At 44.2% G+C, this 25,835-nt stretch overlaps 1 protein-coding gene across 1 annotated transcript in view; it reads left to right on the top strand.

Annotated features, from left to right (window-relative positions):
- Nucleotides 1–25,835, top strand: part of DNAH9 (dynein axonemal heavy chain 9) — a 373,298-nt gene that overhangs the window by 265,090 nt on the left and 82,373 nt on the right. The window contains exons 51-58 of the mRNA XM_003791085.1: nucleotides 4,292–4,411; nucleotides 6,731–6,919; nucleotides 9,415–9,650; nucleotides 13,387–13,509; nucleotides 14,496–14,700; nucleotides 16,593–16,757; nucleotides 20,827–20,967; nucleotides 23,975–24,145. Of these exons, the coding sequence (XP_003791133.1) occupies nucleotides 4,292–4,411; nucleotides 6,731–6,919; nucleotides 9,415–9,650; nucleotides 13,387–13,509; nucleotides 14,496–14,700; nucleotides 16,593–16,757; nucleotides 20,827–20,967; nucleotides 23,975–24,145 (1,350 nt within the window). The remainder of the gene's footprint in view (nucleotides 1–4,291; nucleotides 4,412–6,730; nucleotides 6,920–9,414; nucleotides 9,651–13,386; nucleotides 13,510–14,495; nucleotides 14,701–16,592; nucleotides 16,758–20,826; nucleotides 20,968–23,974; nucleotides 24,146–25,835) is intronic.

Raw genomic sequence — 25,835 nt, 5'->3', positions numbered from 1 at the left:
TTGTGACCTAAGATGTGATGGATTTTGGAGTATGTTCCATGGACTGATGAGAAAAATGTGTATTCAGTTTTGTTAGGATGAGATGTTCTGTAGATCTCTATTAAATCCAAATGCTGGATGGTTAAGTTTAAATCTAAAATTTATTTGCTTAGCTTCTTATGGGAGGATCTATCCAACACTGCCAAAGGAGTGTTGAAGTCTCCAACTATGATGGTGCTGGAAGAAATCAAGTTGCTCAAGCCTGTTAGAGTGTCTCCTTAAATTGAGGTGCATTCTGGTTGGGTGCATAGATATTGATAATTGAAATCTCATCATATTGAGTATTACCCTTAACAAATATGAAGTGACCATCCTTATCTTTCCTTACTTTTGTTGGTTTAAAATAAAATTGCCACACTGGCTTTTTTCTGATTTCCATTTGCCTGAATTATAGTTGACCATCCCTTCACCCTGAGTCTATATTTATCTTTATACATATATATATATATATATATATATTTATCTTTTAAGGTAAGATGAGATTCTTGTATTCAGAATATATCTGGCCTGAGTTTTTGTATTCAGTCAGCCAACTTGTGCCTCTTTAGAGGACAATTTAAGCCATTCACATTAATTGAGAATATTGATAAGCCTGGTAAAATTATCCCAGAGCTCTCTGAGAGAATGATCTGGTTTTGCTCACCATTTCTCTTCCCCTTTGAGTGCTTGGGTGTGTTCAAAAGCTTTATCTTCAATGTCAGAGATCCTTTCTTCTGCCTGCTCCATTCTATTAGCGAGAGATTCTACCGTATTTTTCACATCTTTGAGGGCTGGAAACTCTTGCCTCAATGTGTCCAAATCTTTGGTCATTTTATCTTTGAAATAGTTGAATTCTTGAGACATCTTTTGAATAATTTGAAATTCTGATTACCTCCTTTCCTCAATTCTGTTGATCTTATTGCTATCCAGACTCTGAACTGGATTTCTGACATCTCAGAAACATAAACATCCCCATCTGTTTATGGATGGGGTCTTCAGTTGCATCTGCCATGTCCTTCCTTGGGGAGGTTGATCTACTCTGGTTATTCATGTTACCAGAGTTTCTCCACTGATTCCACCCCATGCTTAATTTACATTGTTTGACTTTTCTCCTAGAGCTTTGCCAAGGACCCGTACAGTGCTATGGCCTGAAAAACTGGGGGCCTCCTTGGTTTGGTGGGGCTAAGTCGCTCTGTCTTGTTTTCAGCTGGTCTCTCTCCTACCCTAGTAAATAAGTTACTCTGGGTTGAAGTCTTAGCTGTGGATAAATACTAGCAATTAAGTCACCCTGCTCCCCCCATAGACAATTGGAAAATGAAAATCACACCTTCCCACAACCACACACCAGGGTAGCACTTTGGATAGTCCTTGGGTGATTGGCCCAGTTCAAGAGGTCCAAATCCATTGTCCCAGTCAGCACTGGTCTCAGGTGGGGGAGTTCAAAAGCTCTCTGGCAACTAGATAGCAGGGGTCTGCTGGCAGCTCAGGTATGACTGACTCCAATGCTCCATGAGGTCAGAAGGACCAACCCAGCAAATAAATTAGTCTGGGAAGGTTGATGCCTCCTTCCCCACCTTGCACCTCTGTCACACCCAGTCACTGGTAACCCCAGTGGGGCTGGGGCTGTGTCCCACTTTATCCCAATGAGGAGATGTCCCAGGGGTTATGCCTGCCTGAGTCAGAGAAAGATCTATGTCTCCTCAGCCAGGTCTCTGTTCTCAACCACTATCAGGCAGAGGGAGGTGAGGCATGACAACCTCAGATGCTTAATGGAGGCAGGGTGGTTCACTCAGTTCCAGCCCCGCCCCTGATTTATGTTGCTGGCAGAACAGCACAACTTCGCACAGTTTGTTTCTGTCCTGGTTATCAGACTTGAGGTGACAGAAACCATGACTCAGTTCCAGGCAGTGGCAAGCAGTTGGAGCTCACACTGAGCTGTCAGTTCCTGCCTCTGCCTGCCTGCCTTTGTCTCCACTATGATTCCCTAGGGGCCAGGTGCACCTCAGCCTCAGTAAAGCAGACCTCTGACTTGGCCCCTCCCTGGAAGTCTGCCAACTTTGTGTGCACATATTCTAGTCCCTGTACTCCTTTACTCATATCCCAGATCCATCTGCCAGTAGCTGCCACCAGAGAAGGTGCCTGACTTCCTCTGGTTGACCAGAAAGACAGGGCATGTCTGTCCCAGATAGCTGCCCCAGGGGTGTAAACTTTATTGTTCCTGCTGCTGCTATTGTTCTATGCCTGGTGGCACCACAGCCGCTCCTGTGTGGTTCCCTCTCAGCTGACCATCCTCTCCTTACTCCCATGCCACAGAATCAGCACAAATGAGCAAGAGTCCTTCCCCTGTCCACACCTCTCGAGAAAATGCCCAAGAATCTGGACTCCATGGGGGACAGGCTTCCAGACCTCGGGGTGAGAGTGGAGGGGAGTGCTGGGAGTTCAGAGTTGCAGGGAGAGAATATATACAGTTTTATGCCTGATGGGAGAGTGCCATGGCACCCTAGTATGGGTAGGAGGTCCAGTTTTAGAGGGTCTCTCCCATGGGATGGAATGGGAGGATGTTTGAATTCTGCTCTCTTATTTGTATGGAGTTTACTGCGAGCTGTTCTCATGGGGGAGGAGACTTAGCTTGGCAATGGATTTAGTACATTTTGTTTGTATCTTTGGTGTCACAGCTTGTCTCAGCAGGGTTGATATTCGTTCTTCAACCTTCTCTCTTGGCTCAGCTCCAAACCATCGGCTTACTTGCTAAACTTCTGTCTTTTAATTCTCCTTCTGGACGGGTGCCTCTGTGGAAAGCTGGCTGCAGTCCGCCATCTTACCTCTGACCTCAGGACTTCTTTTCAAGATCTGATGAGTTATGCTGGGTGCATCCTAAACACCAGAATGCGGTGCTTTCCCTCTACATCTGTTCACTCTCTTGCCTGGTGACATAGCCTAGTGGCTTTGCATACTGGGCATGTGGTTGGAGACATGGGGAGAGGAGAAATAGGCTTCCAACCAACCCTTCTATTTTCAGCTTCCTTCTCAATCACACCTGGTATTTTCACTATCTCCAGTTGATGTGGGGCTCTGCAGACAGAGCCTTTTGATGGCAGTTCATCAATCAGCTTCCCTTTTGATGAACTGTGGCCAACTCTGAGTTACAGGTTCTCCCTTCCCTGCTCCCCCAATCTCCATTCTTCTTTCAGTATGATTCTCCACAAATCTTCTGACTCCTTCACCTTCACATGGCCCTCACCAATTTGCTTGGTATTATGGGCTTATGACTTTTTTAATTACTTCATGTCACTTTAGAGAAGTCTTGGGAAGTAAGAGAGGTGGATAGACACATCAAGGTCTGCCATCATTAACTGAATGGCTCACAGCCTGCTTTGAGAACTACTTGGCTATATGAAACTGGCCCTAGATTGATTTCTTCTGAGCCTTAGTGCTGGCTCACAAAACAGCCTGAATGCCAGTTATTGCACAGACATGAGACATATTTGGAGGACTCTATAGTATGTCTGTAAATCTTTGTATATGCAAACATGTATTCTGAAGGCAGCAAAATCTAGGCTCTTCAATTCTAAATTCTTAATGAGTTGCAAAAAAATGGAACTGTGTCTTTTTAAAAAATGATCCTATACTTTGTGATAATGGAAGAGAACAGATGAGGTTCGACAAACTTCATCTTATACTTCCAGGCTCTTAGTGCCAGGGAGAGACTCGGGATGCAGATGGCCCAGCCCCAGATCAGCTGCAGCAGGTGCAGTCAGCTGTCCTCCCAGGCCCAACCTGGGATGCTGATGTCGATTGCCAAGTTAACCCCAGACTTTAATATGTTTTTTTTTTCCTAATAGCAGTCCCTTGTGCTATTTTGTCAGGTGGCTGGAACCCGTTTTTCTGGAATAGAAGGCAATTCTAAACCTATGCATCCCTCCCACCTTCATGTCCATCACACCCCACAGACTTTAACAGCTCAGTGACTGAGGTGTTGGAGCCCAGAAGCTCAGCTCTCCCACCTTGGGTGGAAGCATCTCTGAACTTCCCCCTCCACACTCCCCCTGCAGGATTGAGTTGATTTTCTCCCTAGGGCGTTGCCTGAGATCACCCCTCTTTGGCTTCTTTCCTTTCTTCCCTGCCCTGCTTTCTTCCCCAGTCCCTTAGGACACCCCTCTCCCCCAACCCAGCACTTCCTTCATAATCACCTCCCCATGAAAACTCATCCCAGGTGCCCTGGGATGTGACTTGAGTGAAATTACTAACAATCCTTGTGTTCCTTTCCAAATAGCACCTTAATGAAAACCTGGCAAAACTCACAGCCAAGTTCGAGAGAGCAACAGCAGACAAACTCAAATGTCAGCAAGAAGCTGAAGCCACGGCAGCCACCATCTCCCTCGCCAACCGCCTGGTGAGCCTGAGCCTCAGCAAGCCCAGCTATAATTACACGAGCCGCACTTGTCAAGTGCCACAGAGGTGCAGAATAGATGAGCTCAGCTCAGCACCACTTCAACTTGGGAGAAATGTTAAAGTGTGCTGGGATCTAGGGAATGAGTTCTGAGAAGAGTGTGGATGCCTGATCCAGACAAAGGAGCTTTCTCATAGAGATGGCTGGGCAGCTGGGAGCACGAAATCCATCACCCAGCCTGTGCAAGACAATGCCACACTCGTGTGCATGGGTGTCAGCCAGAGGAAGCATTAAAAGCCAAAGCTAGAATTTTACAGGCAAACTGGAAAGTTCCTATCTGCATAACATTTGATGATAAAGGCATGACAGAGATCAGGAACTGAACTAGAAGCAGAAAAGAATGGGACTTGTTGACCCTGTCTGAACATACACATGTGCAGACACACACGTGAAGACATAGGCACACGTGTGTAGACACACATGTGCAGATATACACACATGTGTACCAACATACACCCACATACACAGGCTCTGACCTTCCTGAGAAGACAGATCTTCAGTCTGAAGGTCTGAAGCAGCTGCTTATGCTGTGGATAACTGTTGCTACATAACAAATTACCCAAAGCTTATGTGATTTAACACAATACCCACCCATTTCATTATATCTTACAGGTCTGTGGGTCAGGAAATTGGGCAGGGGTCAGCTGGTCAGTTCTGCTCTGTGTGGTGGTGTCTGGGGCCACTCAGTGTTATTCAGCTGATGGCCGGGCTGGGTCGGGGATACAAGATGACTGCCTTCATATGCCTGATGCCTAGGCAGGGGTGGCAGGGACAGAGGGCTCAGCTGGGCCTCCCTCCCTTGCCATGTAGGCTCAGGGTAGTTGAGTGTCTTACATATCAAATGACTCAGGGCTCCAAGAGCAAGCATTCCAAGTGATAAGAGGTGGCAAGTCCCAATCTCTGAAGCTCTGGGACTGAAAATGGCACAGTGTCACTCCTGCCGTGTGTGTCACTCCTGCCGTGTACATCAAAGTGCTCACAGATGCAAGGGGGGAGCTTAGACACCAAATCTTAAGGACGGAAGCATCAAAGAATTAGTGGCCTTTTTTATGTCTCCGTGGCTTATGTTTCTCATCACCTATGTCAGCCCAGATCCTGTGAAGCAGAGTCCACTGGATGTGATTACTCTTTAATCTAGGGTCTTTACACCAGTGAAGGGAAGTGCAATCAATACTTTTTTACATTTATTCCAGCCACTGTTTGTTTTTCTGACAAGCCAGACTTTTCAATCTGGAGAGCAATGAGTCATCGCATCCTGAACTAAAGCCATGCTTCAGTGGGGAGAGCCCGGGCCCCAGGTGTCTGGGAGGCATTTGCTGTACCAGCTGCCGCATAGACTTGAGATGATCAGCCTCGGTTTGGGGACAGCACCTCTGCAAGCATGCCAGAGGTTCTTCAGGGCTCCTAGCTGGCTGGCCTTCCTCTCAGTGCCCTGCTTGGTTTCCAGACTTAGCACAGCCTTCTCTGCCTGGCTAGAGAATTTTCTGAGTCAGTCCTCCTGGGAGACCATATGACTCTCTGCTCTAGGCATTAGGATATTCAGACAAGATACCTGGTCTTTGTGTAATCTAGAAACTGGCCTGGGAATGGTTGGGCTGGCAAATACCTGGGGTCTGTCCCAGCTCTGATGTTCTACAATACCATCATTCAAGGACAGAATAAAGGAAAAGGGTTAACACAGATGCTAAGCTCCACTGTACACCTACCAGTCCTCTATGGAAGGGATGGCTCTCCTCCCAGGATAAGTGTGCCCGGGAAGAGTCGTGCCATCCCAGTGTGGGCCAGGGAAATGCGACGTGCTCTGCAGTCCACGGTGCTTTGTACACATCTGTGTCTTTGCCGTATTTCCAAATACCATGTCTCAATTCCATGTCTGTCTATCTCTCTGCCCACTGTGAATATCTATTCATAATAGACTTGATTTTATTTACTCTCATTTCCCCAGAATTAGGAGAAGGAATAGGTACCTAATTCTCTAGAGAACTGGTGCTAAATTATTACCATACATGATCACTTTCAGTCCTCTCTCTTGGCAGTCCTTTGAGGTGGGGGGGTATCCATCTCCACACATGGAAAGGCAGAGCCTGTGTTGCAAACCTTTTCACAGCCCATGTGACGCACCGCAGAGTTGGGGGCTTATTTGCTGGAATGCTCACTGCAGATCAGAGGGGCCACATAAATGGCATTCTAAGCCTTTTATGCCCATGGCTATGCAGCCTGTAGTGTGACACGTCCTCTCTTCTCTGGCCTTTGAAATGGTAGGTTGGAGGACTCGCTTCCGAAAATGTGAGGTGGGCAGAAGCCGTGCAGAACTTCCAACAGCAGGAAAGGACATTCTGTGGAGACATTTTACTTACGACAGCTTTCATTTCCTACCTTGGCTTCTTTACAAACAAATACAGGCAGAGCCTCATGGACGGGACCTGGAGACCCTACCTGAGCCAGCTAAACGTACGTATGGCCTGTCTTTCTCCTGATCTCAGCAGCCTGTGGGTGGCACTGAGATCACGTGCTGATACTAACTGGAATCTTCTAACACCCTCTTGCTCATTCATACCCAGCACGCCCTGGGCAGCAGGCATGAGCCCGCACACCTCAGCCTTCCTCTCTACCCTGTACTACCTCCTCCTTCAGCCACCTGAACACAGCATCTGGCCTATCTTAATGAGGCCCTCCATGCATGCAGACGCTGGTCCTCAGCCCCGCAGGCTGTCTCCTCTCTCCTCAAACCTATGAAGCCGAGGAGACACCAAAAGAACCCTGCACTTTCCTCTGATCTCCCTGCCCCACAGCCAGACTTTGTAGGAGAAGTCAGAGGAAGTTGCCTTCCCAGAGTCTTCCTGGCACCTTGTCACCAGGCCCCAAAGCTGCATAATTTGTGCCCATGTCTTGCAGATAGCCCTGTGAAAGCAGCCCGTCTGCTCTGTCATGCAAGCTCTCCTAAGCTCCTACACACCTGCTTCTTACCTGTGCCAGCTTGTCCCCTCCCCATAACTGAGTGGATATTACTCCCAACTCCTCCCTCAGTGCCTCTCCCCAAGCATGATGAAGTGGGGACATACTAGTTCCCAATTAAAGGGTATCCATAGTTACACTTTGACCCTACCATCAGAGTAAATCCCTTTGGCTCTACTCATAGTCAGTAATCAATAAATGCTTCTGTGTACTCAGCAGAACGTGGTGCTCCCCTATACAGGAGGCACAAAACACATTCAAGGCCAGGGCACCTTCCTGAGTTCTCAGTTCAACTGAGGAAATTGGTTGATAAAAAATCAGCTGTGGTACGAGTCAGCCCAAAATTTCACAAGATCAAGTAAAGGCTGGATTCCAAAATCCTTTTGTGTCTTTAGAAGGTAAAACATTGTATGGTAATAGTGGTTGTCTTGGCTCAGCTCATAAAATCCTGCTTAACCTGATGATTTGCTGAACTGTGGTTTAAAAACTGTTAACAGTACTAGTAAATAAACAAGAAATGAAGCTGCTATTGTATTCATCTTAAATACTCAAGGAGAATTGAGATCATTGAAAGAACCACCATTAACTTGGTGAACTAAGATGAAGAGAACCCAGGGGTGATTGAGTGAGGATTTTTCTGCCTTTGTTTGGGCTTCTTAAGCGCATTTGTTCACAAACTTCTTTGGCAGTCTGGTAAAGCCTGTGACTTCATCTCAGCGTGATGATCTTGAGCATATAAAATAGAATGCGTGTAATTACAGAGAGAAAAATTATATTTAAACACATTTCTGATTCCAGAACAAGAACCCCTAGGGGCCGATTTCCCTTCAGAGGTTGGCTTAATGTTGTAGCCCTGGCCATTTGTGCACTGAGCAGATAGAAATAAAAGCACAGGAGGTGGTTTGGAGATGTTTTCTTGAGGGAACTGGGAAAAATAAACCTCAGAGAGGAGAGAGATGAGGGGTTGAAAGGGTATTTGAAAATATTATGCTAAGTGGGAGTAGCCAGACACAAAAGGTCACTATTATATGATTCCACTTATATTAAATATCCAGAATAGGAAAATCCATAGAGACAGAACACATATTAGTAGCTTCCAGCAGCTGGAGGGAGAATGAAATGGGCAGGGGGGCTGTTTAATAAGTGTAAAGTTTTCTTGCAGGGCAATGAATGTGTTTTGCAACTAGATAGAGCTGATGGTGGCACAACATGGTGAAGGTACTAATTGCCCCTGAATTGTGCACTTTAAAATGGTTAATTTTATGTTATGTGAATGTCACCTCAATTTGGGGGGGGGGGATGAGTCACCAATGAAGAAGATGGCTTGTAAAAGAATTAAGTGATCAGAGAGGTGATCAGAGAGGAAAAAGAAGGGTCTACTGCTGGCAGAGGAGCCCCGCCCAGCAAGGCACAGACAAGGCAGAGGGGAGTTCTTCACAGAGAGGGGCCCTGCAAGCAACCCTGGGAAGGGGGTGTTTGGGGAGAGGGAAAGGGAAGCAAGTCCCCTCATCCCTTCACAAGCTGGTGAAATAGATAAGGAGAGAGCAGTTTGTGTAGACTGGTACAGATGGGGGCAAACCCTCTGGGTGCGAAGGGGGCCTGTGGCTGGTTCCCGGAGCAGGCAGGAGGATCTCGGAGATGTAGCAGAGAAGTAACACCATTAAAGGGGCAGGGCAAGGAGAGGGGTATAGACTAAAACACCAAACAATCTAGTAGAAACTTGGTTAATGTGAAGGTGTCAGCGAACAAAGAGTCAGTCACAAGAGCCAAATGTCTGCTGTCATTCATCTGTCAAGAGCAAAGAGGCCATCAGGGCTTTCACAGAACCCGCTTCCAGGCATAATCACACAGATAGAAGAGCACTCTTCGGGGGGTGTTGATCTTGCTTTTAAATAAATTATGTCACTGAGTGAAATCCTGCGTATTCCCCACTGCACCCCAGCTGAGAAAGTGTCCTCCATTGAGTAGGGATGGTGTTTACTCTTCACCAGGCTCCCATTCCAGTCACCCCAGCCCTGGACCCCCTGCAAATGCTGACGGATGACGCCGATGTGGCTGCCTGGCAGAACCAGGGCCTCCCTGCCGACCGCATGTCCGTGGAGAATGCCACCATCCTCCTCCACTGTGAGCGTTGGCCGCTCATGGTGGACCCTCAGCTGCAAGGCACCAAATGGATCCAGAGTAAATATGGTGCAGGCCTCCGGGTCATCCAGACTGGTCAGAAAGGGTGAGTGGCTGAGCACAGAAGTCCCCATTTTTGCCATTTGTGCAGGGGGAAAAAAATACTGTGAGCAGATATTTAGCCCTGGTAGAGTATTTCCACTCTCCTGGGCTCTCCATGAGACTTCTCTGGCTTGTCCACTTACTTTAGGAAATATCTCAATGAAAGATCCCTGGGCCCTAAGTCTGTGCTTTTCTTTTTCACAGAAATCTGGTGCTGCAGCTTCTCAGCCCACTGAGGGATCCTTTCTCTACCATCCCTGGTATTCATTCTTCCATCTCTCCTTACATGCTTCCTGCCTCCAAAAACTTCATGTCAGGCTACTTGGTGTCTTGCGAAGTCTTCTCCACCTTTAACCAAATGCTACCTCCCTGAGCAATCCTTGATGTATTGTTCCTACCTCTGCCTTTAAGCCACAGAGAATAAGCTAAACTCTCCTTCTCCCGAGGCTCATTGGGTTACTTCAGTGGGTTGTAGAGCAGCTGAGTTAGTCATGAAAGCTTTAGAGCCCTCAGCACCTGCCATGCGGCAAGACAGGAAGTGACTTCATGCAGAGCCATAAGCAGCAGACAGAATGTCTGGCCCACACCGCCCTGCTGGTGCCCCAACCTGCACCTTAGTATCCTCAACCATTGCTTCACCAGCCCTTCACAACTTAGTTTTATAGTTCTGGTGTTCAATTCTTCTTCTGTGCTGTTAGGACATGTGGGGAAAACAGGAAGAAGCAGTGGGTGAGGGGAGGGGAGGCCGACGTCATTTATTAGGGGCAGTGGGGGCAGACATATGTCACGCTTGGTGTTAGGGGACTTGTGCCTTGTGCTTTTCTTAGTTCACACAGCCAATAAGGTCAGTGTTATTGTTGGCATTTCACATCTGAGGAAACTGAGGTTTGCAGAAGTTAAGCAAGTTCCCCAAGAAAATGCCATTTTAAAAGTGATGCAAAGTTGGCCCTCATGGTCATAGCAGCGCTGCTCACAACAGCCGAAAGGTGGAGGCAACCAAAGCTGCCATGGATAGATGAATAGTAAACAAAATGTGGTGCCCACGTGTGATGGGATAGTGCTCAGCCCTAAAAGGGAGACAGTTTGGACATGCCACAGTAGGGATGGGTGTTAAAGATGCCACGCTTAGTGAAATGAGCCAGTGACAAGAGGACAAATACTGTATGCTTCCTCTCCCCTGAGGCACCAAGGGTAGTCACATTCATAGACAGACAGTGGGGTGGCAGCTGCCAGGGGCTGAGGAGGAGAGGGGAAGAGGAAGTTAATGTTTGATCAAAGACAGAGTTTCTGTTTTGCAAGGACAGTTCTGAGCATGTATGCTGATGACAGATGCACAAAACGTGAATCCCACTCAACATAAAAATGGTTAAGACTAAATTTTATATGTATTTTGCCACAATTAAAAACACATTCATTAATACTTTTTCTGAAGTAATAGAGCAATATTTCAGAACCCAGGCCATCCTGACTTAGAGATTTATCCACTCTAGCATGGGACCACTGAAGTAGGTCTGCTGTTCTGCCACACATCCCAAGCATTCTTGCCTGGAGATCCAGATCACACAGTGTTATTTAAATTAAGCAAGTAATGTTAAAAATAATAGTTAATCAGAGAAAGTACTGAATACTAAAATGGATCCTTCTCACAGAGTGAATTTTGTTGAGGAATGAGTGCTCAGTTACAACCTGATGTATTAATATTTTTATCTTCATCTTCATTCCCAGAGCGCTCTAACCCTGGCCTTCTCCCCAAACCTTGATCATCAAAGTACTCCCCTGTGATTTACTAACAAATGTATTTTAGATAGAAGTGTGTGTCTTTTGCTCACTGCTATATCCCACGTATTTAAAACGCTCCCTGACACATCACAGACTTTGGACAAATATCCATTCAGTTAATTCCCTGTTCATGTCCATTGACTACTTTTCTGTTAGGTAGTTTTCTTGATTTGTTATATGTTACTTGAATACAAATACTGTATTATATATAATATGCATAGCCTTCTTTCACCATATGCATGAAAATGAATGTTCAAGTGTCTCATCTGCCTTTTAATTTTATTTGTGGGGTTTGACAAGCTGGAGTTCACTTTACTTCAGCTGTTATTTGATCTGAATTGTCACCATTTCATCTCTAGCTGATGCCTAGAGAAGTCTTTTTTCTCCAGGAATTATTTAAATGTTAACCTACATTTTTTAGGTTTTTACAGGTTTTCTTTTTACATTGAAATCCAATCAACTTAAATATATTTGAAGCTACTATGTGAGGTACAGACTAATTTTCCAAGTGGTTAGCTACTGTTCCAGTATCATCTATTGAATTTTTCATCTTTTTCTTGATTAATTAGAGATGCCACTTTGCTACATATTAAATTATTTTACTAAATGGGGGTTTTATTCTTTTCTGTTTATCTAGTACTGTACCTACCTTTAATATTTAGCTCCATGTTTAGTAACATTTATTGTAGTACTTCCCATTACAAAAGTAATGTGTCATCATTGTAAAGAAGAGGGGAGGAAGAGTTAAAAATGAAATGAAAACTCCTCTAATTCATCATTCAAGACCACTACTAACATTTTGGTATACGAAGTATTTTTTTTTTTTTTTTAGAGATAGAGTCTCACTTTGTCGCCCTCAGTAGAGTGCTGTGGTGTCAAAGCTCACAGCAACCTCCAACTCTTGGGCTTACGCAATTCTCTTGCCTCAGCCTCCCAAGTAGCTGGGACAACAGGCACCTGCCACAATGCCCAACTATTTTTTGTTGCAGTTTGGCCGGGGCCAGGTTTGAACCTGCCACCTTCGGTATATGGGGCCAGTGCCCTACTCACTGAGCCACAGGCATTGCCCAATATATGAAGTCTTTTAAGACTTCTTTCTATAATAAGTTGTAGATAGCTGCTATACAACATAGTGCCTATTGCTAACAATGTAGTATTGTGCACTTAAAAATCTGAAAAGAGGAGAGAGATCTCATGATAAGTGTCTTACCACAATAATAAATAAATAAATGCAAATAAAAGACTTCTTTCTACACGCCTGTACGATTGAAGTTATACAAAATATTTAGTATTAGATGATGAGTCTCTCCTCTTCCTCATTATCATTTTTTCCCTTTACCATCCTAATTATATTCCTTTAGGTTAACTTTAAGGCCTTTGGTCAAGTTCAGTAAAGGTTTATTGTTATTTTTTGTGTGAATTTTATCACATTTCATCAAGTTTATAAAATGACTTAGGGAAAATTGGCCTATTTGCATCTTGATTAAACTCTACATAACACTGAAAAGTTAAAAGTAACTCAGCTCTTTGTTGACTGATAAATTAAGGTGTGTCAGTGTGTTCTAATACTGAAAAATAATGAAATAGGGAAATATTTACCTTTTACATAAAAGGTGCATATGAATCCAATATATATGAAAACCAAACTTGAACATACAATCCATCCAAACAGACACAATAAACATCAAAATGTTAAGGGAAAGTGGATGGATTATGGTTCGTTTTCATGTTCTTTTTTGAATTTTGTAATTTCTTCCTATTAAAAAATTGTAGGAAATCACATAGCTATCCCTTCAAATGGAAAAAAAAAAAAAAAAAATGTGGCCACTGAAGACATTCCAAGTCGCTGTGCCTTCACATTTCCCACCGTGCCTCGGAGGCCACAGTTGTCTTGTTAAGTTGCCTCTGATTCCACACCTTGCCACAGGCTCAGACGGCCTGACCCAGACTTGCTTCCACAGCTACCTTCAAACCATCGAGCACGCCCTGGAAGCCGGAGATACAGTGCTGATTGAAAACCTGGAAGAGTCCATTGATCCCATCCTGGGGCCCCTGCTGGGGAGAGAAGTCATTAAAAAAGGAAGGTAGGACCCGTGGTGGTGCCGACCCTGTGCCGGAGGCTGGGTCATGGCCCCACGGAGAGGTCGGCTTTTCCCAGAATCTCCGCTCCTCTGCTCATGGCAGGGGCTCCCTGCAGCTCGCCTATTTATCTGCCCTTATCTCCTAGAGAAAGTTTCCTGGAATAAGTTTGCCTCCATTAGTCAGTGTCCTCTTTGACTTCCTCTTAAATGGCCACAGTGAACAATTTGGAGGAACTTAAGAAGGAAAGTTGGTCAAAGAGTCGACGGACTTTCCAGCATGAGCATTTGATTAGGGCCAGATGTCTGATTCCGGGAACTCGACTGCTTGTCAATCTGATGAGCCTCTGCTGCCGTGGGTGCTGGTGCATGGGCAGGGCTTAGCAAGAGGATGGGAGGAGGAGAGGCTGGTGTGGAGAGAGGAAGGGGAGAGGAAGGACAAAGGGCCACATGGTAGGGAGCAATGATTATCATGGAGGCCTGCTTGACACAGGACCTCACCGGCTGCCCAGGCCATAAATTGCCCTTGGATATCCTTCAGTTGTGCTCATTCACCTGTTTAATCATTTTCTCCCAATAGAAGTCATTCAGCCATCAGAAAAAGTAAGCCTCAGTGCTGGCCTATAGAGCGCCTTTGTGCAAACTGGAAACGTCTCCTCCCTCCAAACACTTGGCTGCCATCTGCTGGAAATCTTTCACAGTGTGCTAATCTACTCTGGCACAATGGGGACAGCTCTCCCCACAGTTGCACCGTGCAAAATCAACCACGGTGGGGAAAGTCCAGCCCCCTCCAAACTGGTTCCCCAGGTTAAGACAAAAAAGGATCCCACGCCTCATGCTAGGGGTGCTGAGGAGGAATCCACTGGAATATGGTAGTACTGTTTGTTATGATCTTGCAAAAAAAAAAAAAATAAGAAAACAAATCTAGAGTTCCTGACCTGACTAAATCTCCCAGGAAGGCACTCTGCTTCAGGTGAGCTTTTATGTTCCAGATTCATTAAAATCGGAGACAAAGAGTGTGAGTACAATCCCAAGTTCCGGCTCATCCTTCACACCAAGCTGGCCAATCCTCACTACCAGCCGGAGCTGCAGGCTCAGGTCACACTGATCAACTTCACTGTGACCAGGGATGGTCTGGAGGACCAGCTGCTGGCTGCTGTGGTCAGCATGGAGAGGCCAGACCTGGAGCAGTTGAAGGTATTCTGGGTGTCCACGGAGGGTGGGAGGAGGAAGGTGCTCAGTTACTGCAGAGCCCCTGGGGAAAGGGGCTTTATTTTTCCTGGGGCAGAGCAGGTGGCACTGCAGGACCCACCAGCCCCATCTAGCCACCTGGGAACACCACACTGGGAAATAAAGGACAGGACCAGTGGAAGAACAGAAGCAAAAGGCAGCCGGGAGAATGGACATTATATGGCCAAGGGCAGGACCTAGCACAGGGCTATGAACGTGAGGACCTCTGACCACACGTGTGCACATGCCAACATCCAGAACTCATGGAATGAAATTCTGCACAGACAGCAGAAATAGCTTCAACAATATTAGGGCCATGTCTTAATCAGCTCAGGCTGCCATAAAAAAAATACCATAGACTAAGTGAGTGGCTTAAACAATAGACACTTACTTCTCACAGTTCCAGAGGCTGGAAGCCTGAGATCAGGGTGCCGGCAGGTTAGGTCTGCTGAGGCCTCTCTTCCTGGCTTGCAGGCAGCCACCTCCTCACTATGTCCTCACAAGTCCTCTTTGAGCATGGAGAAGGCTCTCAGATTTCTCTTAGTTGGGCACTGATCCTATCAGGCAAGGGCTCCCTGCTTATGACCTCCTTTAACCTTAATCTCCTTAGAGGCCCTATTTCTAATACAGTCCTAACAGGCAGTTAGAGATTCAATATATGGATTCTGGGAGAATGCAATTCGGCCCATAGCAGATAGCAGATAGCATGCTTTTTATCCTCTCTTTAAACATATGAGCTCAGATTCCCATGTGTGTGAAACTGAGTTCAGGGCTCGCTGGGATGGTCCACCCTGCAGTCACTCTCAAATTGGACAGATACCTGTGAGCACCACATTGCAGGTATGGAATAGTGAACAAGGAAAACCATGTCCCTGCCCTCATGGAGCTTACAGTCTAGTGAAGGAACGTGGAAATAAGAATGTAAACCAATAAATAATGTCATTCAGGTACTGACGAGAACTTTCGAGAAAGTAAAACAGGGTGCTACCTGAAAGCTAGAGGTCTGATTTAAACTGTGGTGGTAGGAAAAAGACTCCATGAGGACTCGGGGCACCTGAGTTAATTCCTAAATAATTTTGAAACCTCTGGGCACGGAGCATTCCCAGCAGAGAGAACAGTAAATCCTAGTCTTAAGGCAGGATGGAGATACGTGTTTTTAAGAAACACAGGCCAGGGAGGTCATAACCGGAGCTTTCAACAAGGAAGATTGTTTTTTCCATAGATCAAAGGCAGTGTCGGGGCAGAAAGACCACAGAGGCCTGAAGTTAACTCCCTACACACACCCCAAAAAAGCACAAAATATCCAGCCCTTTAGGGGGTGGGAAAAACCTTCAGAGAGAGAAGATGGGGGGGGAGTTTGCTGGGATGCTAGCACCCAGTCCTACAACGATCTGGTCTAAGCAGTTTCTGTTGGTTTGGGGGGTTTTCAAAAACAACTAATTCATTGGAGAGCCATTCATCCAAGGACAGTAAAGTGGCAATAGAGAGGACCCTCCAGAACACTAAGCCTAGACCCCACCTCCATTCACAGAAGTACATTCCCTTCAGTGAATGCTGCCTGTGTCAGCACTGCGCTAAGCACAGCACAAAAGTCCTCTGAGCAGGCACTGGGATTATCCCCACGGAGGTGCTGGAAGTGGAAAGAGGGTAACTTGGCCCAAGGTCACGTGCCTGTCACTTTGACTCACTCACTTATCTCTCCTGCTCCTGGTCTCCAGCTCTCTGCCATTCTGCCTCTAGTTTACTGTCACTGAGGGGAGGGACTCTGGCCCCATAAACACTTATTTACTCAGACCTATCCCCAGAATTGGGTGCTGGGGGGAATCTACACCTGACTCCCTCTTGCTTGATATTTGCAGTCTGAGCTCACGAAACAGCAGAATGGATTCAAAATCACCCTGAAGACACTGGAAGACAACCTGCTTTCTCACCTCTCTTCAGCATCGGGGAACTTCCTGGGAGAAACAGCTCTGGTGGAGAACCTGGAGGTCACCAAGCAGACCACTGCGGAAATTGAGAAAAAGGCAAGACTGTCCCGACCAGTGCAGGAATGCAACTGAGGCTGGGGCCCCCTACCAGGCTCTCTCCTCTTTGTCCCTGAGTCTGACTTTTAGAAAAAAGTTAAAGTAACAGATAGCTTCTCTATCTTAGCAAGTTTATTTCAGAAAGCCCACTTAGGCAGGATTCCTGAAATGACTGCCTCCCATATTGTAGAGTTTCCACCTTTTGGAAAATACTTTTAACATCCCAGTGGCACTGACATTTGATGAGCACTTAAGTCTGTGCGGCTCCTGGTCTTCTGTGCAGGGAATGGCAGCTCAAACTCAAGGCCTCAGATAGATAGTTTGTGGGACTGCCCTGAAGCTAAAGAATCATGTTCTGTGAAGGTTGACTGGTTTGGGCATGATTGCATCCTGAGAAAACCCACTGGACTGCAAAAACATCACAAGTCTGCCTTTAATGAGAACACTTCAGTGACTTCCTGGGAAACTCAGTTCTCAAAAACCGTATCATCCTGGGAAACAATTATGCTTCTGTGTGTAGCCTTCTTCCTTTAGTTCACAATATCTGGAAGGCTTTTATTCCCTCTTCTGGGTGCCTGGAAGACTTGATTTGCTGGGGAAGGGACCCAAATCCTTGCTCTTTCCCAGAGACTGCCAGACATACACAGAGCCTCTGCCTCCTACCCCTGCTCTTAGATCAGAAGAGCAGCTAAGCAGGATGGAGCGTGTCTGGAACAGCGTCCTGGAGCAATGTACCTTTGAGGGAGTATGCTGACTGCTATTAGATTACTGGTATTTCTCCAAGTGTGAAAGACTTTGTTGCAGGTCAGAACAAGGTAGGAAAGTGAAAAGTAATGATGGACAAAGCCGATAAGCCAGGGCATACCCACTCTGGGTTAACAGACAACCGGGGGCTGGAGAGAGAAAGGTCCAGACTAGCATTGGCTCAACAGTGTCCTGAGAGTCATCACCAAGCAGTTGACAATTGAATACTTGGGAGTGGATGAAGCCGCCTGGGAGGGGTGTGTGCAACGGTGAGACTGAGAGCAGAGCTCTGAGCACCACTCACACATTTTAAGAGGAGAACTGTTCAGCATGGAATAGGGTAGAAATGAGAGGAAAGTCAGGGAAATAAAGTATCACAAAAGAAAGCATTTCAGTAGTTTAGGGATGTCAGTGGTGCTGAATGCCACCGAGAACTCAAGTAATATATGGTTGAGATGTGTCCATTGAATTTTGCAAAAAGGAGTTATTAATGATCTTGAAAAGAATGATTTCAGTGAAGTAAGGGAAGGGAAGGCAGGCTGCATTAGAACGAGCGCTGAGAAAGAGACAGTGAGTACAGACAACTCTTCAAAGAAGCAAAACTATTGTAAGAAATGGTAGACAGAAAGGACTGGACTTTCAGGAGGATGTGGGGCCTCTAGAGGCTTCTCCCCTGAGCTGGGAGAGACCTGAGCATGCTAAGGTCCCATCTGGGGACGGGAAGATGTAAAGAAAAGGGGAAAAGGGCAGTTGAGGAGAGGATTTGAATTTGCAAGAATAAGAGTGAACAGTCAATACAGTGGAGTACCCAGAAAAGTTAGGGGACTATAATTCAGATGACAGATGACCTTATCTTTAGAAAGATGGTCATTTCCCAATGTGATAAGGAGTGCGGGGAAGAACAGAAATGGCCTATGTGTGCAACTGGGGAAGAAGAGATAATGAATAGAATGGAGGGAGGAGCATAAATTAAGGTAAATCCTTCCCAGTGGTCTCTATAATAAAATCTGTGAACACACGGGTCAAATTCATCTTCAGAGAATGAGGGGATAGTGGTGAGATAGAGCCTGGGGGAGGGGGTGAAGGTTTACCACAGTTCTTGTGGGAAATGGGAATAAAAGTTGACTAGAGTCATGGAGATTAGTGAGTAGCATTAAAGACTCAGAGGAGGTTGAAGACTATGAACTTATCATAATACCAGCTGAGCAATTATGTGAGTTTTATTCCGCTCCACCCCCTTCTGAGAATCTTTGTCTTTTAACAGCTAGAATGTAACCAATTTATATTTTGATACAGTTGAGTTTTTTCCCACTATCTTAATGTGTTTTCTATTAAGCATGCTCTTACTTTTTTTCTCCTTTATTGATTTTTCTTAATTTTCCTTTAACCCCCTTCTTTTATGCTTTATTGATTATAAAGCTATTTGCACTTTTATTATTTATTAATGTTTTATTTATATATGAAAACTCTTTAATTTTATATATGAGATTATATATGTGTGTGTGTATTTATATGGAGAGAGAAAGAGAGAGGTGTATATATCTGTATATATATAAACCAAAGTCTAAAGTTAAGCAATATATCTAGGCCTCTCAAACAGTGTGAGAACTTCAGAGTATTTTAACTATGATCATTTCCTCTCCTTTAGTTTTGTAAAATATCTAACAGCATTGTTGCTATTAAGAATCTGCGTTTGGTCTAACTGCTGTTCCTTTATAGGAACTTCTCTTGTTTTTCCATTTGCCTTTAGCATTTTATTTTCATCTTTGATATTCCAAAATTTTACTACTGAATATTTATTTTTTATATATTATATTTAAGAGTGGTAAGCTTCTTCAAAGTAAGAGCTCTGGCCTTTCATTACCTCTGAAAAATTCCTTTTTTTTTTTTGAAATAGTCACACTTTTTCACCCTGGTAGAGTACCATAGCATCATAGCTCACAGCAAACTCAAACTCCTGGGCTCAAGTGGTTCTCAACCCCCCAGTAGCTGGGACTACAGGCACCCACCACAATGCCCAGCTAGAAAAATTCTTAACTATTGGAGCTTCAAATACTGTCTCTACTTCTCTCTATTCTTAACTATTAAAGCTTCAAATATTGTCTCTCTCTATTCTCTGCTCATTTCTGTTGGATATGCTTTAAGTCTCATTCTATCCTCCAAATCTCATAACTTATTTTGTATATTTTCGGTCTTTGTTTTTTTTTGTTTTTTTTTTTTTAGCTGCTTTTGTAACAATTTCCTCAGATCTCTTTTCTAGTTTGCTAACTCTCTTTTCAAGTCTAGTCTCTTATTTAACCTGTACTCTTTTTTATTTTCATTTAAATAACTGTATTCTTATTTTTAGAAGTTCTGGTTAATTCTTTTTCAAGCATGCCTGTTCTTTTCTGCAATGTCCTGGTTGTATGCAGTCTTTTGTATCTACTGTTCTTACGCACACTTAAGTGGTGAGTTTTAGGTTGTTCAACTATCTTCAGTTCTTGAGATGCTAATTCTTTGGGGGTTGTTGTTGTTTTGGTCTTGTGTTACTGTTTTTGGAAAAGGTCTATTGGTATTACTTCCTCCTATAGTTTGTATTGATAACTGTTTATTGCATTAATGTACATAGTTACCATTCAATAAAAATAAATAAATAAATAAATAAAAAAGATCACTGTTTATTATGAGAACATCTCCAATAGGAATTAGTATGGAATGGTTGCCTTTTCCTTTGTTTTCCCACAAACTATCAGAATTTTTGTTCTATTTTGGAGCATAAGGGGAGAGCAGGTCGAGGTTTGTATTAGGTGGCGTGTGTTAACAGAAATCTCTCTCCGGAAGCTCAGGTCTCTTGTGTGATCTTTACTTGTGATAAGAAGTTTTCTGAAAATAAACTATTCCACTGAAAGAGAACTTCTTTGTGAATGTATACACTAATCATGTATTTCATAAAGATTAAGAAAAAAAGAGCATTATTTTGTTCACCTTTCTCTAGATTTCCTCTGCTTGGCACTCTAGCTCCTTTTCACGTCATACATAGTTTTTGCTTTTCCGTGACATCTTTTGCATTAGAGACAGAGACTGGAGACGTGCATGGCCCACACTCCCCAGCTGGAAGAACTAACACCCTCACCCTTGTGCAGGCCTAGGCGTGCACCCCCTCCTTTCTCCCTGGAGCTCTCCTAAGGAATGTCACAAGGGCCCTGCTGTCCTCTACCCACTAACTACCCCATCCCAGTTCACTCCACCTCATGTGCAGACATGTGTCTGCTCACGCAGAGAGGCCACGCTGACTCTCAGGGAGCCCTGGTTGGTTTGAACAGTGGGCTATTTATTCTCCCAACAGGTGCAGGAGGCCAAGGTGACCGAAGCGAAAATCAATGAGGCCCGAGAGCACTACCGGCCAGCAGCTGCCCGAGCCTCTCTGCTCTACTTCATCATGACCGACCTCAGCAAGATCCACCCAATGTACCAGTTTTCCCTCAAGGTGACTCACACCTGCAGTGTTCACATCATCATAACAAAGCCGTGTGATGCTGCTGGTGGCTCCTCAGGACAGCTTATCCACCAGCTTCATTAGCTGTGACAGATCTGTAAGATCAAAGCCAGGAGAGCAGCTACGTCACCTTTAGCCCTTTACTTTACTTTAGCCCTTTACTTTACTTTAAAGCCTCATCTCTTTAATTTAGCCTTACATGACTTATTGGTAATTTTGGCTGGAACAGAAGGGGCTACAACAGCAGGTTTCAGCCTCTTTCATTCAGTGAGAATATACAATGTGCTGATTGAATGTATGAAAGGGAATACCAAAGAAATACAAGAAATGGTCCTTGTCCCCAAGGAACTGAAAGTGTGATAGAGACAATGAAATGGGCATGTCATTTCTGTTGATTAAAAGCCAAAGCAGGGCGGCGCATGTGGCTCAAAAGGGTAGGGCGCTGGCCCAATATGCCAGAGGTGGCGGGTTCAAACCCAGCCCCAGCCAAACACTGCAAAAAAAAAAAAAAAAAAAAAAAGCCAAAGCAGACAATAACAGACCAAGTTTAAACCACTTCTCTTATTACCTTAATATCTTCCAAACTCCTGCTTTATGGTTGTTAAACTGTTCCCCAAACCAAACCTACGAACAAATTGTCAGTGTTGACTAAACTTCGCTTACAAACAAAACAATTAAGTCTTATAAATTTTAAGAGCATCTCTGAAAGTACATCTTTCTCCCCTTGGACATTATCAAAAGACCACATTTGAAAAGCCATTAAGAGATGGCAAAGGCTTTCTGCACAGTTCCTTTGTTTTCACCCAGCAAAGAGGACACACACACACAGAGCACACCCTTCGGCTCTGGGCAGTGTTTTCCACCACGTGGAGGCCCAGATGCAGGAACGGTGGTGAGCAGATGAGAAACCAGAGCACCTCCGGTCCTGGGGCTCCTTCAACTGGACGTGGCATCTCACTGGTTCCCAGTCCTTCCCTTAACACAGAGTCTCTGCAGATCGTATGAACTGTGTTTATGATATTCTATGTTTTTAAAAAGAAAGCCTTATATTACAGTCAAGGCAATCTACAAGAGAATTATGAAATATTTTAAACAGTATGAAAGCCTAATAGCTACAGAATTACCTTTCCAGTTCCAAGAGTAGTTGAAATTGGCATGAGGTACCTATAAGAAGCCTACTGCGATGACTCTGAAATAATAAATGAACTGAAGCCTGTGAAAATGTGTGTTCAATAACATGTTGTAAATTATTTTGTCAGCAACCGTGTCTTGATATAGGAAGCTCTGAAGCTCAATTTAAAAAGGGAGGAAGTATATCTTACTGCTATTAAGAATTGCAAAGGATAATTATTCATTGACCAGCTTGATTACTGAAAGCAGATTTAACTGGTTAATGATAAGGACCTGAAGTAAGGGCTTTAAAAATGCCAAAATGCTGTGATTTGGAGAAAAATGAGCCACTGGCATGTTCACAGTATCGCCCTTTGTCTGCAGTTGGGTTTTCCAGTTCCCGTTCCTGAGAGAGAAAGAAGCAGCATTCCCAGAGCATGGAAACCTCAGATAGGACAATGTGGCAAGAGCCACACACTGCAGTTTTCAAAAGTGTTTTGAGCAGGAATATATTAAAATATATGTGTGTATTTGCTTTTACTCAAACAAAAGCTCTTTCCAAGGCAGGTTCTAAAAGAACTTGGAAGCTTGTGACATGATTAAGATGAAACTTAAATGATGGCAAAGTAGCTTTTCTTCAAGACTCAGACAAAGCCTAGGCAATTGTTATTGAGACACATTTGCAAGATGCCAAGGAGACCCTTCACTGGAGTCTCCTATAGACTGACAGAAGACCTGGCTTCCTGTGTCATGTGCACTGTGCAGAGAGACATAGCTGGGGGAATAATACTCTTAGGGAAATTTGAAAGGGAAGCCTCAGACACCCAGAGCGTGTGGAGCAGAGTACTGGCCTCCAACCAGAGGCCTGAGGCCTGTGAACCTCAGAGGGCTTTTCAAATACTTTAATTTGAAACCTTTAAAAGGAGACGGAAGAAGCCATACAAATCCTGATTTCTGGCATCTCATGGAAGTGTGGAAGATTGGCAGCCATTAGCTCACATCCCACACAGCACAAATTCACTGGAGCTAAGGGATGCTGCTTCCTAAATGCGTATAAGTGCCCTCAGTGTTGCCACAGGCCCCACCCCTCCCTTGGTGCTCTTCTACCTCCAGCTGTGAAGATACTGAGTTTGAGACCCTTGGTCCTGAGCAGTGTTCTTCAACATTTTTTTTTATCTCACAGCACTCTTGAACTTACAGTTAAACTTCAGCAGCACACTTAAATTATGTTGACAAAAAAAAAGAGTTAAAAAAAGAATATACTTAATGTGCTTTGAACTTCTCTCAAAAATAATTTAATTAATAATATTTGAACTTTTCACAACACACCTCAGATCCTCTCACAATCTTAAGCTGTTCTTCCACGGGCTCACAGCTCACAAGATAGAAATAAGATTAACAGAAAATAAAACTTCAGTTTCTGTGAAAATATATATATATATATATATATATATATATCAGTATCTATCACATGCCAGGGTCAGTTATACCAAACATATTTTTTAACCACCAAGAATTTTATAATCATTTGGATAGCATCATTGATCATAGCTGGTTATTGTTGGCCATATCTACCAGGTAGTTACTCAACAAAAAATTACTGGAATTAATTCAATTATTTTAGCTGTTGTACATTTATGTTTCACTGATCAAAGCTATAGGCTCATCTCCATGTGCCCCATAGCAAAGAAATAATTCATATGAGCAAACTAAGCAAAGAGCTAATTTGTGTAACGTGTTTCCTTGTGACCATTGTCCCTTCTTGGCAGGGTATGCTGGGGAAATTTTCTATAAGCCAGAAAATCATAATATTCTTCATAGGTAAGACCACTAGTTTCCACACAAAGAGAGTTGTGTGAATTACCAGCATCCTACCTTCTGTCCCCAGGTATTCAGTATCGTCTTCCAGAAGGCTGTGGAAAGGGCAGCTCCTGGGGACAGCATCAAGGAGCGAGTGGCCAATCTCCTGGACAGCATCACATTCTCTGTGTATCAGTACACTACCCGCGGGCTCTTTGAGTGTGATAAGCTGACCTACCTTGCCCAGCTCACCTTTCAGGTAAAAAAAATTTCCAGAAAATAGGTCATTTTTAGTACCCAAACAGCAGGTCTTGAGAAATTTTTCTTTTAACCTTGCTTCCCACCAGTACAGTCATCCCTTGGTATCCATGGGTGGATTGGTTCCAGGAATCCCCATAGATACCAAAATCCACAGATGCCCAAATCTATGATATAAAATGGTATAGTATTTGCATATCACACACATCCTCCCATATACTGTAAATCATCTGTGGATTATTTGTACCACCTAATACAATGTAAAAGTTATATAAATGATTATTATATTGTATTGTTTATGGAATAACAACAAAGTGGGAAAGTCTGTATGTGTTCAGAATACATGAAGTTTTTCCCATTGTTTTTGATCCATGGTTGGTTGAATCCATGGACATGGAACCAATGGATACAGAGGGCCAACTGCCTGTCCAGGCAATCCATCTAGAGGTAGAGGCAGCAGACAAGAAGGTTCAACATGGTGGGTGCTGCCATGACCATCTCCCACCGGGGCAGACATGCGTAATCCAGCATTGTGCTTTGCTTGCTGATCCTGGGTGATTTAAAATTCCCCCAACATACCCCCCCCCATGGCCACTACCTTTCAGTCAAAGCCAGCACTGAAGATGAAATAAGATGGCCAGACTAATAACCAGATTTTTGAGATGCTGTAACAATGCTGATGGAGTAGCCTTCACTGTTTATTTACCACTGAGTTGCAAGTTTACTTACCCGATCTTTCCCTGGGACTTTCTACAGATGCAGCAGCCTTGTCTTAGAATGTTTTCTACAACTCTGCTTCTGATTGGGTTGGGAGGCAGGGACTTCCAATGCTGTGGCCTCTTTAATAAGAAACCTTTATATTCCACTTATTCTCAATATCACAAAGCCATGAAAATGTATTGCCTTATACATATCCATCCAATCATTTAGAATTGGGATTTTTCAATATATAAATTGAGAGCACAGACTAGATTATCTTACAGGCCCTTTCTAATTCTAAAAGTCAGATATTCCATCGTCACCTGTGTGCTGACTCTACACCTTTCACAGCCTGAGTTTGTGGGTGAATGTTACTCTGGCTTTGCCCTCTCACCTGTTGTCCCCACTCCAGCCCAGATGACAGCGTGGCCTTCACAGAGACATGTGGACCCCACCTCTCAGTGTGACTCATTAGCTCTAACCAAGCCACATGCTTGCGCGTCCCAGGCACTTGCCTCTCTAGTTGCCCTGCCACCCCTCTGCACGATCCGTTCCCCCTCCCCAGAGAGTCCTCCCTTCCCATCTAAATATTCCCATTTCCAACTCCATCAGTGATATTGGTCTATAGTTTCCTTTCTGTGTTGGGTCCTTTACACATTCTTCTTAGTAAAGTGTGTCAAGAATGGGACAAAAAAGTATCCAATGTGCTCAATACTATTATGAAACCAATATATAAACACTTACACACTCATATGATTGATAAAACACAAATATAGTCTAGCAAGGGGGAGGAGAGATGAGGGAGGGAGAGGGTGATTGGTGGGAGGGGGAGGGCATTTGGTGGGATCTCACCTAATGTGCACCATGCAAGGGTTTATTTCAAAATTACTAAGAGTAAATTTTAAATGTCTTACCACAAAAATAAGCAAATGAGGTGATGGTTATTTTAATAAGTTTTATTTAAGCATTCCATATTATGTATCAAATCATCA

This window comes from Otolemur garnettii, unplaced genomic scaffold (assembly GCF_000181295.1).
Source record: "Otolemur garnettii isolate 467f Iridium unplaced genomic scaffold, OtoGar3 scaffold00046, whole genome shotgun sequence".
Taxonomy (NCBI): Eukaryota; Metazoa; Chordata; class Mammalia; order Primates; family Galagidae; genus Otolemur; species Otolemur garnettii.
Note: the sequence above shows the minus strand (reverse complement) of the source record. Positions and strands in the feature narration are given on the sequence as shown.